Source organism: Marmota marmota, unplaced genomic scaffold (genome assembly GCF_001458135.2).
Source record: "Marmota marmota marmota unplaced genomic scaffold, marMar, whole genome shotgun sequence".
Taxonomy (NCBI): Eukaryota; Metazoa; Chordata; class Mammalia; order Rodentia; family Sciuridae; genus Marmota; species Marmota marmota.
The window spans coordinates 270,841-290,408 of record NW_026000327.1 but is presented as its reverse complement, the minus strand read 5'-3'; the positions used below and the strand labels follow the sequence as shown (position 1 = coordinate 290,408).

The 19,568-nt window shown below is 30.5% G+C and overlaps 1 protein-coding gene across 1 annotated transcript in view; it reads right to left on the bottom strand.

The window, feature by feature from the left end:
* The window catches only part of LOC107158722 (probable ubiquitin carboxyl-terminal hydrolase FAF-X), a 119,284-nt gene that overhangs the window by 67,911 nt on the left and 31,805 nt on the right, over positions 1 to 19,568 (bottom strand). The window contains exons 11-16 of the mRNA XM_048797401.1: positions 18,976 to 19,128; positions 18,156 to 18,260; positions 9,887 to 10,093; positions 7,493 to 7,629; positions 5,584 to 5,717; positions 2,489 to 2,576 (exon numbers count right to left, since the gene is read on the bottom strand). Of these exons, the coding sequence (XP_048653358.1) occupies positions 2,489 to 2,576; positions 5,584 to 5,717; positions 7,493 to 7,629; positions 9,887 to 10,093; positions 18,156 to 18,260; positions 18,976 to 19,128 (824 nt within the window). The remainder of the gene's footprint in view (positions 1 to 2,488; positions 2,577 to 5,583; positions 5,718 to 7,492; positions 7,630 to 9,886; positions 10,094 to 18,155; positions 18,261 to 18,975; positions 19,129 to 19,568) is intronic.

The following is a 19,568-nucleotide window of genomic DNA, read 5'->3' as shown; positions in this document are numbered from 1 at the left end:
CGCATGCCAGGCGAGTGCGCTACTGCTTGAGCCACATCCCCAGTCCAACTAAAAATATTTTTAAAGAGTAATAATTCTTCCAAAAGAACTAATTTCCAGATAGGTGGTTAAACCTATCTGGAACCAAATAACAAATATTAATTTATTTTAGGTCACCACAAAGTGCCAGCAACTTTGTTAGGTTGTTAGCTAACTTTGTTAGCACTTTTGCTGTCTTCAGAAACCTCAAATTTTTAAAACAAGATAGTGATTTATTTCCCTGTTTGTACAGTTTCCTTGGAAAATGAGGGATTGATTACACAAGCAACTATGAGAAATAACTCTTAAGATTTTAAGAATTAAACCTGCTTAAAATTTCTACATTTCTAAAAATATTTCCTTCATGTCTATTCATATTTAACAAAAATAACCTACACATAATTTAAACTTATTTCTATATCAGTAATTATTTAGTATGCTTATCAGTATTCAATGATGTCCTTTAGAAGATTTGTCACACAGCTGCAAAATAATCAAGGAATGATTCTACTTTAAGTAGTCTTTCCCTAATTAATATCCATATCATTCCTGTATTCTTTCACTCACTGTGCTTACTTCTTTGAATGAAAAGTGAAAGATATACTTATTTCAATCACAATCCTAATTTTATATTTAAAATTAACAAAGTAATGCTAGAGTCTTATCTAAACAAGTATGCATATTTATTTAATGTTTTTTGTTTTTTTTTAAATTTTGGGTCCCTAATTAGAGTGTTCTAAATCTGAAAGGGGCCTCTAGCTTTTAGTTCTACTTTATTTCTCCAACCTAGTTTGCAAGCTAAGATGCAAAGGGAAAAAATAAGAAAAATCACTTATAAAAAGAAACTTTAAATTCAGATAGATGAAATGCGTAGTCTCAATATGACATACCAGATGCATTTCAAACATATATTCTCCCCAACCTGATTACCAGTTTCCTTATTAATCAAATTAAAATAATGCCTAGTTCACAAGGTTGCCATGGTGTGTACAAAGATACCTCTTAGGTTTTTTCTCTTTAAAATACTGTACTAAATTAAAAAAAAAAAATGGGAATTACGGAAGATCTTCGGTTTCTAAATTTTACTAACAAGAATAGATAAATTCTAATTCTTTTTTTGTTTGCTTGTTTCAATAAACTTAAGGGAAACAATACATTGTCATCAAAAACAATGGATCAGTAGCTGGGGATGTAGGTCAGTAACAGAGCACTTGTGTAGCATGTGTAAAGCCCTGGGTTCAATTCCCAGTACTTAAAAAACAAACAAATAAACAAACAAAAAACCCCCACATAAACAATGAATCACTTTGGGAGATATTTTCAATATGGAGAAGCAAGCCTTTTTTTCCTAAGTTGTTAATAAAAAAAGAAATTTCAATATCAGAAGAAAATGACATCGGATTTTATTTCAAATTGAAATAAAATATCTGTCAACCTGGCAGAACATAATATTCTTTAAAGTAGCCAATGTCATTCTTAATAAAAAAAATAGGTTACATGGTCAAATAAATATTTGTTCATAAATTATAACCTGATTCATGAGTAAAAAGAAACAGCTTAAAGAAAAATTCCCCAGAATTAATATATATAAAAACAAAAGGCTTTATCAAAGATTAATAGTTTGGGCATTTTTCTTTAGCACACTTATGGTTCAAATACAGTCTGTTTTGTTATGGTAACTGCATTCCTAAGAAATCTTCATCATTCAAGGCAAACACATATGCAAACCATGGCAGTAAAATCTAAGGATCACTGAGCAAATTCTGCTTGGATTATATTTAGCTTTCACTTAAAATATAGATAAGCCTTATATATATCATGTTACTGTATACAGCTTTCAAACTGCCTTTTTTAGCCACTGATAGAATATATAACATTGAGGTGCACACATTAGCTATCAATAGCAAGCATTAACTAATTATTTTATCTATTTTAATATATGTAAATATATTAAGAATAAATGTGCCAGGTGAGGTGGAGCAGCCTGCAATCTCAGTGGCTTGGGAGGCTGAGGCAGGAAGATCATGAGTTCAAAGCCAGCCTCAGCAAAAGTGAGGCGCTATACGCACTCAGTGCTACCCTGTCTCTAAATAAAATACAAAATAGGGCTGGGGATATGGCTCAGTGGTCAAGTGCCCCTGAGTTCAATCCTCAGTATGTAAAAAAAAAAAAGAAAGAATAAACATGATTCTCACACAACTAAATACAAACTATATATAAAAATTTTAAATATGTCTTCCAAAATTCCTAAAACAACAACAAAAAACAGATAAATTCAACCAGATAATTTATAAAAACACATAGAAAAATACAAATTTTTTCATACAAACACATAGAAAAACTGTATGTAAACATTTTGATGTGAATAAACATTCCCTTTCAGGGTGAATAGCCATTAATAAAGAGTTAAGTCAACTGCACTGTTTATCTGTGCCTTAAAGAGAACATTACTAATTCCTTGAAAACAAACCTAAGGAAGTTAAGCCGTTCTTGGACTTCTTGAACATGACTGTATCTACTGCCAAGTCTCACAGTTTGTGGGTCATAGTTTTCATGGTCTGCAAATAAATAAAAATATGAATTATATGATATGTATATGTACATCTAGTTAACTTTAGCCAAAAGAAATGTCAATAATTACTTATGCTCAGAAAGTATGTAATAGGGAAATCTACATAGTCAATATATTCAATTTTTATCCTCAAAAAGATAATATAATCTTCTGAATGTCTGTTACAAAAGTCTATGATTTCACTTCAATGAATTTTTTTATTGAATTAAAATCTATCATTTATCTTATTTATTTTTTGTTCTTATTAGTTATACATTTCAGAAGTATTTTGACATATTTTCCTTTAGGTGTATAACTTCCCATTCTTCTGATTGAATATGATGAGGAATTGCACAATTGTGTATTCATATATGCGTATAGTAGAATTTACTATCTTTCCTATTCCAATTTGTTTTCTTCCCTTGGCTAATTTTTGAAGTTACTCAACAATGAAGCTCAATTTAGCAGGCTTAGATATAGATACAGATCAAAAATTCTCCTTTTGAGCCTGGCAGCAGTGGCCTGTGATCCCAGCAGTTCAGGAGGCTGCTGCAGGAGGATCTAGAGTTCAAAGCCAGCCTCATAAACATAGAGGTAATAAGCGACTCAGTAAGACCCTGTCTCTAATTAAATACAAAATAGGGCTGGGGATGTGGCTCAGTGATCCAGTGCCCCTGAGTTCAAACCCTGGTACCCTGGTACAAAAAAAAACAAAAACAAATCTGTTTTTGAAGTATTGAATCTGTTAGTGTTTCATCTCATAGTGGGTAGGAAAAGTCCTGTTTTTTGATTTTAAAAAGCCAGAGGAAAAAAATTAAAAGCAATTACTGTCATTAAAGTAGTGGACAGTTAATTGTTTTGTAGATGTGTGTGACATGCTTTATTAAAATAGGTAGAACAGAACTAAAAGATCTACCCCAACACAAAGTTTTGTTTTAAAAGACTTTTATTCCCAAACTATGAAGCAAGGGTGAAAGAATAAAAATCATGTAACTCCTCTTCAGTAATATATTCTGATACATATAATACAGAACCTGGTATTATCTCCATCCTGAACCAAAGAATCATGTGTTGAATACCTTCTGAAATTGGTGAAAGTATCCAAGTTTTCAAAATGCCCAACTTTTTTGTATGTGGAAATCTTGACTTGCAATAAAAGTGGAATAGCATATTTAGTATATTTTTTCATGCTCCCAAATATTTCAACTCACTGCTTCTTACTTCCACATACATAAGCATATGCCAAAAACCCTAAAAACTTCACTGTATGCTTCCATAAAATTCATCAATTGCACCAAATCTCAGGACCTCAAGAGGTTTTAAGACAATAATAAAATTTTGTTGTAAGCTTTCTGTTTTTCTCAGAGAAATAATCTTGAAAAACATTTGGACAAACTTTAAACTGGAACACATTAGCTGCTTTTCATTCCTTTTGAAGAGTTTATATAGAAGTCCCCCAACTGTGATTACTGTGTTTCTGAAGAAGGAAATGTGAAAGAGATGTGAATAACTTTATATTTTTATATAACTTCAAACTTGTAAGACAAAAATAATAAAAGTGTTCTTTATCCAGATCCATTTATATTTATCTACTCACTAACCCTCCTACCTACCTCTTATATTACTTACTAATCTTTAGTATTAGGAATAAGAACAGGAGTGCTCTACATTGAATAACATTCCCAGCCCTTTTGAAGAGAATGGCCTTGAATTTGTGATCCTCCTGCTCAACCTCCTGATCAGTAAGGCATGCACGTGTCATGGTTAGCCTGACAATTTAAAAAAAATTAAATCATTTATCTAATGCCATACAACTACCATGTTTCCCTCATTAAATAGTGGAATGCATTAGATTTAGAAATACATTTTTTTTAAGATACATTTTTTTTAGTTGTCAATGGATCTTTATTTATATGTAGTGCTGAGGATTGAGCCCAGGGCTTCATACATGCCAGGCAAGTGTTCTACCACAGAGCCACGACTCCAGTCCCTGAAATACATTTTTAAAAATGATAATTCCACTGACTGGGTAGCTAAAGAAGGAAGATTTCAGGTTTGTGGTCAACCAAAGGTGGGGGGAAAAATTAAAAAGTCAGAATGTCAGTTTGTTTCACCAAATATGCATTACTTGATATCAAATATTTAGGGTGTAACTATAACTTCATTAAATGGGCTGGGTGCCATGACACACGCCTATAATCCCTGCATCTTGGGAGGTTGAAGCAGGAGGACCATAAGTTCAAAGGCAGCCTCAGCAAGAAGTCAGGTGTTAAGCAACTCAGTGAGAACCTGTCTCTAAATACAATACAAAATAGGGCTGGGGATGTGGTTCAGTGGTCCAGTGTCCCTGAGTTCAATGCCTGATACCTCGAAAAAGAAAAAAAACCTTCATTAAAAGAGACAGAGGATCATATGAGGTTAAAATGCACATATGCTGATTTTCCAGACTACCTTATCAGCAAATGGTCTTTATTTATTGATGATATCATTCAAAGTATAGATGAAATGAAGAAAAAAATTATCATTGGAGTTGATATGTAGCAGGCTCCACTTCTTGAAAAAACCTTGAAGGTTTTTTATCTTCCAGAAGGCATGAGTTTATAAAGAACTAAGAAGTAAAACACCTGGTGACAAAAATTGTCCTGATTATGTATAGACTTTTAAAATATAATTTCCTAACCAACAGACCATAGTATTTACATAGCATTTATATTGTATTAGGTATTATAAATGAACTAAAGATGATTTAAAGTATGATGTGTGTCGGTAAACTGCAAATTCTGTTATTTTGTATAAGAAACTGAGTATTCAGAATTTTGTTATTGGTAGTGGGTACAGGCACCAAGTTATTCAGATACCAGACAACTGTACAATTATAAAAACCAACTCATTTCCGTTTTTCTCCTTTATAAATAGATATGTTGACATTTGAGCTAATTAATATTAGAATAAAACAAAAAAAAATCAGGAAATCTATGTTGATTCTCCAATTAATTTCATCTTATCATACATACCTCTAGCATATAGTTCTATGTGCTTCATGTAAGCTGCAAGATTCTCTGCTACTAAAGTAACTAAGGCATGATTGTGCTGAAGTTGGCTGATTAAATCATGACGATAAAAAACATGAGGACTTCGCTGAGTTTGACTGAAATGAGAAGAACTCAACAGTACAATTAGGCAAATAAAAATTGTGGAAATGGAGTTTTCAAAGTAAATTCTACTTACCACATGAATATTATATTTATAACACAATATGGTCAATACCTTCTCTTTGATAATAAAATATAATGTTAGCAAGAATAATCCAAAAAAAAAAAACTATTTTAAGGGCCTGGGTTGTGGCTCTGTGACGGAGTACGTGCCTAGCATGTGTGAAGCCCTGGGTTCAATTCTCGGCACTGCATATAAATAAAAATAAAGACCTTCCTCCCCAAACTGAATTTTGATATTTTTATTCTACATGACAGTCATCACTCAGTAATATTCAATTTACTGTTGTTCAAGCAAATGTGTTATGTGAATAAGAATATCAAGGAGTCAGGGATTTAGTTCAATGCTATAATGCTTGCCTATAATGCACAGAGCTCTGGGTTTCATTCTTAGCACCACACACACATAAAACAAAAATGAATAATAGCCATTCAATGCGAATTATGAAAAATATTTGGTATGCAAACAGTTTTGACTGTGGATGCTACAAGAAAAATTCTTTTCTATTTTATCATTTCCAATTAAACCAATCAACTCCTCACAATTATTACTCTTCTACTAGTGATGAAGCCACCAGCCTTGAAAGAGTATCATTACTGCAAACAAAAAATAAATGTTTGATAAATACAAAAACAAATAAAAAAACAGAGCATATAGGGTGGGTGAAATATAACCAAAATATGTCCTTCCTAAGTAAACACTGTATTTTCTATAGTAATTATCTCCATGAAATTTCCTTATTTTTATCAAATATTATCATAAAATTTGTACTTTGAATTCAAACAGAAACTCTATTTAAAGACATAATCATATCAATTTAGAACTCAAGAGAATCTTGGCAATCATGTAATTACCTTAAACAGAAGAAAATGTTTTTACAAGATTAAAGAATCTGATATACCTAGTTAAACAATCCTTGAACTGATTCGTTAACTAGGCATCTTAATTGTACTTATGCTATTCTTGTGATAACATGTAGTTTCCTCCATGTTAATTTTCCATTCATGTAATTAATTCCAAATACATGAAAAGAAAATAAAAAGAATAAATCATTCCAATAACCACAAATTAGCAACTGAGATTGGTCATTTAAATTATCTACAAAATAATTTCAGAGTAAACAAATTCTTTAAATAAAATTTTGTCATCTTTCATAATTTAAATTCATTATGTAGTTGAAATTGTGTAGTTTAACTTTAAAATTCAAAAAAGGTTTTAATCTCACTTTGGAAAATGGTATTCCTTAGTATGACATATAAAGTTAATAATAGTATTGAAAATGTTTGATAAATCAATTAGGCAAATAACAATGATTGTATAAAATATTATTATGTGGGATCTACAATAAATTGTTAGTTATGGGTAGAAAAAGAGCCAAAAGGGCAGAATAAAATTAAGAAGTGAGATAAAATACCAAGTATCATAAGGCCAATTGTTGAATGTCAAAGATACTTTTGAAAGAAGAAGCAGGACTTTGGCTCCAGTACTTAATTGCTTAAAGATTATTGGAACTATCACATAATTGATCTGTGTTATAAAATATAAAGTACTGAATATAATCAAAGACCCTTCTTCTGTTCCAAATACACCTTTCTCTAAGCTTTGTTTTTCAATATCGTTTTCTTTCTTTAAAACTTGTTTTTATTGATATCCTATTTTCAATAAAATACTTACAAAAATAAGGAAGTTCTTGGTATTAAAAAACCTTACCTCAAATTTTGAGGAGCTTCACCAAACAGACTGCAAATCTCTCTTATTTGTTTCAGGGCAGGAATTACCCACTTGTCATTTGTGCGGAGTTCTTCTATAAATCGATCTATCCATTGAATCTTTTGTGTGTCTCGATCCTTACATATATTAAAAAAAATTTGTTTTAAATGGACGAGTGTTCTACATAATTCTAACCTCAAATGTTTTTGAGAATTATCAGAAAAGCACTTAAACTCAGCAGATAAATTTTATGATGAAGGCTTAATAGTTTAATCAAACAAAAGGTACATTCTTTTTTTGAAATTATCATTAAAACTATGACATTTTAAGCACTATTATGAACTCAATGTTTCATGGCTTTAGCTATCTGGATCAACATATATAAACAGTTCCTAAGTATAGGAACATTAATAAAGTATGAACGTGGGCACTGTATTAAATATTTTGTTAGGTTCTCATTTTGTAAAATGTAGCAAAAACACAAAATTCCAATTATTTACATGTGTTTGGTACTGCTATGCTTTCTTTTTTTTTTTTAAGATTTATTTTTTAGTTGTAGTTGGACACAATACCTTTATTTTACTTATTTATTTTTAGGTGGTACAGAGGATCGAATCCTCTGAACTGTGCTAGGCAAGCGCTCTACTGCTGAGCCACCACCCCAGCCCCTGCTGTACTTTTTTAATCAGCAAGAAACACAATATTTGTATTTCAGAAATACTTAAAAATGAACATTGTAAAATTTAAAATTCCTTTAAGTATCCACTTAAAAGAAAATTAGAAATACTGAACAATAGGTTTATTTCAGTTATTCTCTCTTTGTTTATTTGCTTAACCTTGTTAACTACAGTGATTAAAAAGTTAGATGCAGATACCTAACAGATTTTCAGTTAAATAATCCTGTTTCTGTACATATTTGGGAAAGAATAGGCAATACTTCAGTGATTATATTAAGGACTTTAAAATATTTACAGTACATGAATATTAAATTTGTCACTGCTTTTCAAAGCACTTTGAGTAACAGACTTATTAGTTTCCCATAACGATAACAAATGAAACCTTAAATTGATAAAAGCCAAACACTTTTTGCTAAATTTAGTGAAATCCAATACTTATTAATGTGGCAAGGTATAAGATGGAGTGCCTATGATAAATAAGAATAAATAATAAACCATGGTTGAGCCTTTATGATAAATGTACTATTTTGATTTTCTACAACATTCCTTTTATTTGTAAAATATCACTTATATACAAGATCCTCTTAGCCATTTTAGATAAATATAAAACATTTAATGAACAATGAGAAGGAAACATAACATCATCTGATCATATAACCCAACTAGATTATTTTCTTTTTATTACATCTGAAGATTTAAATGCATCAATACAAATTTACTGTATTACTAATTACTGGAATTGGAAAAAGCTACTTGAGACTTTGTCTATAGAGAACAAACATGATAATTTTTTTTGTATCTTTTTCAGAATATGAAAAAAACTCAGTTTCTGTGGACAACTGTGAATACATAGAACTAAATAGTTCACAACATAACTTAATTTTCATTTTTAAAGTACCACTGTTTAAAATGTTCTCATACATATAAATAATCATAATTATAGTTAATTATATGTATGAATATTTATGACAATACTTTTTTTAATGAAGGCAATCAGTTCAGTGTTTATTTCTGAACCATCACAATCCTGGTTTTTCACAAATCAGAAGTAATCTTGGGCTTACCTGACTTGTTAAATAAAACTCAAGTACAAGCGAAACAAAAATGCCTGCCCTCCAAATACTGAAGACATTCTTTATCAGTCCTTAGTTACTACTTCTGCTTTTTTTTTTTTTTAAGGAAAAAACATCATTATCATTAAATTTATGAACTATTATAAATTCACCACTATAACTGACAAAAGTCCACATAATCGAAGCTAACAGATAAAATTTGTATAAAATTGAATACTTAACAACTAGTAAACATCAAAGACATAAGTTAAAAGTGGGGCAGAGTGAGCTATCATGATTTGCTCATAGGGAAGCCAATATTTACATTAACATCTACTTTTATGCTTCCAAAGTCCCTATTCAGCTTAAATTATATGTGACCTTAGTGCCTTGTATTTTATATAGTACAATTATAATAATAAATTATTTAGCTATAAAACTATTTATCTAAAGTTGTTAAAAATGCATAATGGATAACAGATAAAACTTATTGAAAAATACCAAATAAGGTAGAAAGTCATATTTATATGACAAAAATAAACTAATTCTTCAGGCTTATTTTAAAACCAAAGTAATTAAATAAACTAAAACTATCCTACAAGTATATTATCTTAAATGTTAAAGGAAAAAAGTTAGAAATGGTAGGCAAATAAGCACTTCTGTACCTGGGAACAACTATAATCTAGTATTTTTATGTGGGCACTGAGAGCTAGGTCCATGATATCTACAGGTACATCATCACTATGAGCCAGATTCCAAAGAAGATTCAAAACTTTGTGAGCCATCACACCATCTTTATCATCTTCTGCAAGACGGCGTATTAGCTCAAGTAGCTTTTCACGTTGCTTTTTACTTGCATTTGTCCAACTTGCCTAGAAGAAAAATTAAAAGATTAATATCTCATAACTTTATACCTTTATTTGTATTACATCATCACTACTTTAATCTCTTTGGATAAACTAGGCATTTTCTTCAATACACATCCACAGATGGGTGCATATACATACCCACCACCAAATTACCAAACTATTGGTATTCAGATTGAGAAAATAAAATAGAACTCATAAAACAGACTCTCTAAATTCTAGGAAAAAAAAAAAAATCTCCATTTACAACTTTAAGCTGTTTGATGCTTTTCATTAAGAAATTACATAATTATGAGGCTGGGGTTGTGACTCTAAATGGTAGAGTGCTGCTTAGCACGTGCAGAGGCCTGGGTTTGATCCTCAGCACCACAAAAAAATAAAAAATTAAAAGGTATTGTGTCCAACCACAACTAAAAAATAAAATATTAAAAGAAAAATCACATAATTTACAACAGAAAGAAATACTTACTTTAAAATACTTGCTACAAACAAAAAAATCAGTCATGAAGTAAAATGTATTACACTTTCAAACAAAAAAAAGCAGAGAAAAAGTTAAGAATATTAAGATAAAAAACAAACAAAACCCCTCCTACTTACAAAAAGATAAAAAATGTGACCTGTATTTAGATTAAAAAATTCTACATTTACTAGGTGAGATACTTGTATAAAGATGGAATATATTTTTCATTATTCATCCTACTGAGCACACCTAAAGTTTCTAGACATACCATAAAAGTAAGCATGAATCTAAAAAATGGAGAGCATAAAAAGCAGAATAGAAAATGACGCAAAGATTCCAGACCAGCTAGAGACTCAAATCTGAGGATGACAGATGTCATCTTTAAAAGCAATGATACAAAATACTATAATATATTATTAAAAATATTTAAATAACAATTCAGAAAGCAGGAATACAGAATCAAAAAGAATAGGACACAAAAACAGAAGTTTAATCTGTAACATCAATAATTCCATTAAGTATAGTAGTCTAAATAGAACAGTTATAATGCCAAAATTAACAGGAACTACTTACAGTATAAAAAAAGAAAGAAAAAAAACAAGCAGGTTGGAGGCAAATGGTTGCCAAAAATATTCAAAAATTAAAGGAAAGCAGAGTCGATGAGTTTTCGTATTAGATAAAAAATAAGACTTCAGATTTTGGGAAAATGAAGCTAAGTAGTGAGTCCTGATCTCAAAACACAGAAAGGAGTACTTAGTAAGAAAAAGTAGAATTGAAAAAAATTGACAAAATAATGCATTGATAATGCAAAATACAGGAAGTGAAAGATCAAATTAAGAATCAAACAGACCACATTATGCTAATACTGGGTAACTTTAACAGTTCTCACAGCCAAATAGGTCATATAAAACTGATGAAAGAATTCTGCAATTAAAAATATAATCAATAATATGGACCAAATACACATTAAAGAATATTATTGGATCGAATTCACTTTCTTCTCAGCAGCACATACAACACATACAACTATATGTTATATCACCAAGAATTCTTAGCAAATAAAAAAATAAAAGAGAATTACTTGTATTCTATCAGAATGAAATTGGATATCAATGCTAAGATTAAAAAAAAAGGATAATAATCACCTGGAGATCAAATAATATGTTTAAAAATCATGAATAAAAGAAATCAGGAAAGAAATAAAATATTTAGAAGTAAATGAGAATAAAGATAAAAACTGACAAATGACTTGACCTTTATTTAGAATGAAGGCCTCAGGAAACACAATTAGATAAATACAAAATGAACACAATTAAAAACAGATCTTACGGCTTGAATCATAGGATGATTAATTATTAAGAGTGAAATCCAAGAGGAAATACAGAAAGTGAAAGATCAGTTCAATACAGAATTAGAAATTCTAAAAAACAAAGCAAAAACAAAACAAAACAAAAACCCAAACAACCAAGCAGAAATCCTTGAAATGAAATAATCAACAAACCAAATTATAAATTTAATGGCAAGCATCATCAACAGAATAGACTACCTGGAAGACAGAATCTCAGGCAATGAAGACAAAATACATAATCTTGAAAATAAAATTTACCATTTGGAGAAGATGGTAACAATCCTTAAACAGAACTTCCAAGAAGTATGGGATAACATGAAAAGACCAAACTTAAGAAGGAGCAGAGGTATAAACCAAAGGAATGTTCAATCATTTCAAAGACACAATATTAGAAAATCCCTAAATCTAAAATGCAATGAAAAAATCAACTACAAGAGGCTTACAGGATCCCAAATGTACAAAATTATAGCAGACCTACACTAAGACATAATGCGAATGACTAAAATACAGAATATAAGGATAAAATCTTAAAGCCTGTGAAAGAAAAAAAAAAAGACATTGCATATAGGGCGAAACCAATTCAGATCTCAATTGATTTCTCAAGCAAGACCCACCTAAGCTAGGAGGTCCTGGATTAATATATTCTAAACTATTCTAGTTGTGGAAAAATTTCATATCCAGCAAAATTAAGTTTCAGATTTGGAGATGAAAATAAAAACCTTCCATGATAAACAAGAGTTAAAAAAAATCCACAACTAGAAAGCCTGTATGTACTACAGAATATTCAACCAAATATTCCATGACAAAGTGTGGGGAGGGGAATGATAAAAACTAAGAAAAAATGATAAAAACTAGAAACAGTCTAATTTAAAACCAAAAACTAATCAAAAACCAAAATTTAATCAAAACAACAGAGAATACAAACCAGATCAATAATGACCTTGAATATTAATGCCATAAATTCATTAATCGAAAAACATAGCCTGGTAGATTGAATTAAAAAACAAGACACAAGATGGTGTCTCCAAGAGACTTACTTCGTAGAAAAAGATATCAAAAGACTGAAGGTGAAAGGATGGGAAAAAACATGACTCATATGGATTGTGTAAACAAGTTCCCTCGTGATATAAAATGAAGTGAACTTCAAGCTAAGATTAATCAGAAGATACAAAGAAAGACATTTTATATTACTTAAGAGAATTATATATTAGGAAGAAATAAGAATAGTAAATATTTATGCCCCAAATGATGGAGCATCTAACCCTTCCCCAAATCAAACAAACCCTCCCCAACTTCATGAATCAAATAAATAACATATAATACTGGGTGACTTTAACATACCTCTCTCACTCCAGGATAGGTATTCGAAATAAAAACCTAATAAATAAACTAATACAACTAAGTAATACACTCAGTAATTTAGACTTAATGAACATACATAGACTATTTCATTAATCTCAGCAGCACATGGATCCTTCTCAAAAATAGACCATATGTTGTGCCCAAAGTAATTCTTAGTAAATAAAAAAAAAAATAGAGATAATACCCTGCATTTGATTAGATCATAATGGAATGAAACTAGAAATCAATGATAAAATAAAAAATAAAAGCTACTCTATGGACAGTAGGAAAAAAAAATCAAGGATGAGAATATCGATATAACATCAAAATTTCTGGGACACTATGAAGTCAGTACTAAAAGGAAAATTCATTACATTAAGTACATTTAATAAAATAATTAAAAAATCAAATAAATGACCTAACATTACCTCTCACAATCTTCAAAAAAGAACATAACGCCCCAAAAAATAGAACAGTAGAAAATACAAAAAATTAAAATCAAAGCTGAAATCAATGAAACTGAAAACAAAAAAGAAACAAGACAAAATTAAAAGTTGATTCTTTGAACTAATTAAAAAAATTGATAAGTCCCTAGTCACAATAATAAAGAGAAAAAGAGAGAAAACTCAGATTACTAAAATAAGTGATGAAAAAGGAAATATGATGATGATATCACTGAAATTTATGAAATAATCAGAAAGATTTTGAAAATTTATACTCAAATAAAATATAAAATCTTGAAGACACAGATAAATTTCTGGAAGCATATGATCTATCCAAACTGAACAAGAAGGACATACATAATTTAAACAGACCAATTTCAAGTAATGATATAGATTATGCCATCAAAAGCTTACCAACCAAGATTCTCAGTCAAGTTCTACAAGACCTTCAAAGAAAAATCAACACCAATATTCCTTAAGGTATTCCATGAAATAGAAAAGGAGGAAACCTTAGCAAAACCAGACAAAGATATGTCAAGGAAGGAAAACTTTAGACCGAATCCTTGATAGATGTATGTGCAAAAATTAAATAAAAATTTGGGTAAATCCCATACAAAACTATATTAAAAAGACATCGCACCATGATCAAGCAGTGTTCATACCAGGGATTTAGGGTTGGTTCAATAAATGTGAATCATTGCATCAATAGGCTTTTTAAAGAAAGAATCAGGAAAAGCATTTGACAAAATACGACACCTCTTTGTGTTCATAACACTAGAAAAACTAGGGAGAGTAGAAACATTGCAAAATTTCAACACTGTACATTACCCAAAGCCAGCTTAATTCTAGACAAAGAAATATGGAGAGTTACTGGAACAAGACAAGGATGTCTCTTCTTACCACTTCTAATCAATATCCTTTAAACTCAGCCAGATCAATTAGAGATGAGAAATTAAAGGGATACAAACAGGTAAAGAAGAACTCAAACTAGCACTACTTGACGATGACATGATTCTATATTCAGAAGATCAAAAAAATTCCACCAGGAACCTTTATAGACTAGTAAGTAAATTCACCAAAGTAGCACATTATAAAATCAGCACCCACAAATCAAATGCATTCCAATATATATGTGATAAATCCACTGAAAGAGAAATTAGGAAAACTATCCTGTTCATAATAGCCTCAAAAACAAAACCAAAAACAAAACCTTGAGAAATCTAAATGAGGTGAAAGGCCTCTACAATGAAAACTATAAAACAGTAAAGGAAGAAATTGAAGAAGTTCTCAGGAGATGAAAAGACCATGCTGCTGGACAGGCAGAATTAATATTATCAAAACAGCCATGTTACACAGATTTAATGCAATTCCAAATAGAAGACAAAAAAGAGACATGCCCACATAAATATAGTTATCTCATAAATAAAGGCACCAAAACATATTTTTGGAGAAAAGATATCCTTTTCAACAAATAGTGCTGGGAAAAATGGAAAGCCAGCTATAACAAAATGAAATTAACCAGTATTTCTCACCTGTACGAAGCTCAACTAAAGTTGCTCAAAGACTTAACCACTAGAATAGAGACCCTGTGCCTACTAGAAAAAGTAGGCCCAAATCTTCACCATATCAGCCTAGAATCTGACTTTCTTAACAAGACCCCTAAAGTGCAAATAGTAAAATCAAGAATCAGTAAATGGGATGGAATAAAACTAAAATGTTCATGTTATTTCCTTTGCTTGAAGAAGCAAACAGCCTACAGAGTAGAAGAAAATCTTTATCACATGCACTTCAGATAGTGCATTAATTGATCTCTAGGATATATAAAGAACCCAAACAACTTAACACCAAGAAAACTAATAACCCAACCAATAAATGGGCTAAGGAACTAAAGATATTTCACAGAAGAACAAATATAATCGATCAATAAATATATGAAAAATGTTTACCTTTACCAATTATAGAAATACAATTCAAAACTATGATAAGATTTCATCTTCAGTCAGAATGGCAATCATTAAGAATACAGATAGCAATAAATGTTGGCAAGGATGTGGAGGAAAGGCACACTTACACATTGCTGGTGGGACTGCAAATTGGTACAACCACTCTGGAAAGCAGTATAGAGATTCTTCAGAAACTTGTAATGGAACCACCATTTGACCCAGCTATCCCACTCCTCAGTTTATATCCAAAAGACTTAAAATCAGCACACTACAGTGATGCAGCCACATCAATGTTTACAGTAATTCAATTCACAATAGCTAAACTATGGAATCAACCTGGGTGCCCTTCAACAGATGAACCGATAAAGAAAATGTGGTATATATACACAAGTATTACTCAGCTTTAATGAAATGATGTCATTTGATGGTAAATGAACACAGTTGGAGAATAATAAGCCAATCCTAAAAAACCAAAGGCCAAATGCTTTCTCTGATACACAGATGCTCAATTACACAGGGATTAGGAGGGTGGGCTAGGGAAGAATAAAAGATTAGGCAGAGGGAACTTAAGAGACGGAAGGGATATAAGGTTAGAAAGAACAGTAGAATGAATTCTTATTGAATTATTATTCTATGTGTATATATGACTGACCAGTGTAATTCCACATTATGTACAGTATGACCAGTGTAATTCCATATTATGTACAAATGAGAAGTTATTCTCCATTTATGTATTATGTGTCAAAAAGTATTCTACTACCTTGTGTAACTAATTAGAACTAATCAAAAAAAGAAAGTAAATATATTAACAATTTATTGGAGACACATACATATACGAAACAGATATACAAGTATGCAAATTATAATGATACATCACAAGTCTTATATGTATAGAAAAAGTTAGTATCAGAATACTATCATTAAATGTAAAAAGAGACTTTCAAAAACAAATCGTAGTTTCTATGCTTAGTTATTTCTAGTTTAATACAGCTGGGGTAGAAGTTAAATCAAAAACACTTGAGAAACTATCTTTTTTTTTTTTTTTTTAAATATTTATTTATTTATTTATTTTAGTTTTAGGCGGACACAACATCTTTGTTTGTATGTGGTGCTGAGGATCGAACCCGGGCCGCACGCACGCCAGGCGAGCGCTCTACCACTTGAGCCACATCCCCAGCCCGAGAAACTATCTTTAAGTCAATATTTAGATATGTTCTGTGTATTTCTTCCTAAAAATATACCAATCTTCTTTTCCAAAATACAACTGGATTCTCAATTTTAGGATATCTTTTCCTTCCTAGTTTCTTTATATTAGGAAGATTCATCTGTGAGCTAGGTTGTTCTAACTTGTTAATTTTCACTGCTATAAACTTAAAAGTAATTTCAGTTCATCTACTATGTATTTTATACATCAAAGGAATCTAATTTTCAGTTTGAGGTTAATACGCATAAATTTGCTAAAATAGTGAACATATAATCTGATGTACACATCCCAGATTTCCTCTAGGGTTTATTCAGAAACTTAATTGTTAGGTCAGAGGATGAGAAACAAAGGACAAATATCAAAACTATTTTCTAATATGGTCAGAATTAACCAAACTTTCTCCAAAAATGTAATCATGATTTTGAACCAAAAATCTTATTTTTAATTAATGGGTTAATGAAAATATTTGTCTAAGAACATATGGCTTTACTTTCATGATTACAAGTTTTCCAATCAACCTTATAAACTAGAAAGAGACTCATATACCACAGTGTCTTAAATAGTCATAACTTCAATGATAATATGATAATGCAGATATGACACCAGGAACTGTTGGTCTAATTTCATGTCATTTTTCATATGCCTTTTACCCCAAAGAACTAGCGTTTTCTTAAATCTATTTTCTCAATACCTATTCTTTCCTTGGTTTCTACAGTTATTTAAACCTAAATCAAAATTAAAACTGCTAGAGTAAACTAACTAAAAAAACAACACAATAAAAACTCTCAAGAGGCTGCAAGTATAAGAAAAATTATAAACCACTTGTGACTCAGTAGCAGAGTGCTTGCCTTACAAACGTGAGGCACAGGGTTTGATCCTCAGCTCCATATAAAAAATAAATAAATAATAAAGATATTCTGTACATCCACAACTGGGGGAAAAAAAAAGATATGGTTGAGGGGGCTGGGGCTGTGAGTTAGTGGCAGAGCGCTCACTTAACACTGGGTTCCATCCTTAGTACCTTATATAAGCACATAAAAATAAAGACATGCTGTCCATCTATAATTACAAAAAAAAAAAAAAAGATTGCAGGGGCTGGAGATATGACTCTGTAGTAGAGTACTTGTGTGGTTATGTATGAGTCACTGGATTCAATTTCTAGAACCACACAAAAAGTTATGACTGCTTTTGTACATCTCTGCAGTGAGCAGTTCTTCATCAGCGAGCCTTCAACAATATTTGTTAGGAACTGTGCTGATTTAAGAATAAACTAACTTATTAATTATTTAATTCCATGTAAAATGAAATGGCAATAACTAAAACTATTACCTTAAAGCAATCAAAAAGATGATCAAGCTGTTCAGGCAAAAAATCCCAAGCCAACTTTGCTAGTAGATCATGTACATTCTTCACAATGGCTTCATGTTTTCCTGCCTATGGCAAAAACAAAAGCAAATTAAAATCTTAGTTCATTATCTGATGAACATTCCTACCTTCTTCATCCGAGGTTAGAACAGAATTTTCAATACTTTAAATGCCTTAGAACTGCCATTTAAATAAATGATTAATAAACTTAAGAAATTCATGTGAAAATTTTTAGTTAAACTTACATAAAATCAAGAGAAAATAAAGTAAAAATAATGGATTACTTTAAAATTAAAAACATAAATGTTCACTTGGTAAAGGTAAGAAAGAATATTTTCTTGGTTTGCTTTATTTAAAAAAAACAAAAAAATTTTAGTGCCCAATGATACTCAAGAGATCCATGAATAGACAACCACCTTTTTAGATGATACAAAAATTATACATTAGTACTTCTGAAATCAGTTATTCTTATGAAAAGTTATAATTGCTACATATAACACCCAAGTATTTTAAAGTAATAGATTAATGTAACTCTTCTTGTGACATTAGCTTCTTTATATATTTCATAGAAAAAACTTCCAATTACAGATTTTTTTGTTTCATTACTTTATCATAGGTCTACTGTTTTATAAGATATTTAAACTTGATGAGAAAATTTGTATTAAAAAGTTCCTGGCAGGATGTATGAATACATAAAGAAAGTAAATTACAAGTCAAGCAATACATATTTGCACGTCATTAAATAAAGACTGCCACATATTGTGTGTCTTAGAAAATTTCTTACCTGTGCTGCCCAGATATTATCAAGATCCTGTAATGTAAGAGCTTTTTCTTTAATCACAAAACGAAGAATCTTCTCTAGCTTTTCTACATACTGTGGTTGATGAAGACTATCTCGTAAGACTATGGATAGGATATTGTTTTGCTGTATCCATTCCTAAATGTAAGACATTCATTCATTCCGATACAGAAAGTGAAAATATTTTTAAAAGCGAAATAAAAACATGGTTCAGATTTCTAGGTAATTTGAAAAGAAACCCAAAAGCCCAATTTTGTACATGTTCATAAATTAAAATATATTAATAGGTTTAAGCATGGTTTTCATGAAAAATTGTTAAACATGAAAGATGATTTTGTAGAATTCAATTATGCACATAAAATGCTCACAAAGATGTGCTAAATTCACCAATTATAACTAACTTTACTGAATGTGCTTTTTTAATGCTCAATTAAGCAATTTTATAATGAAATTTAATTCTTCACATAATGATCCCATAAATTAACTAATATATTATATCTCTCACACTATCTGAAAACAACCACTTTAAAATATTCAATCCCAGATTACCTGTAAAAATCACAATAAAAACACTACAG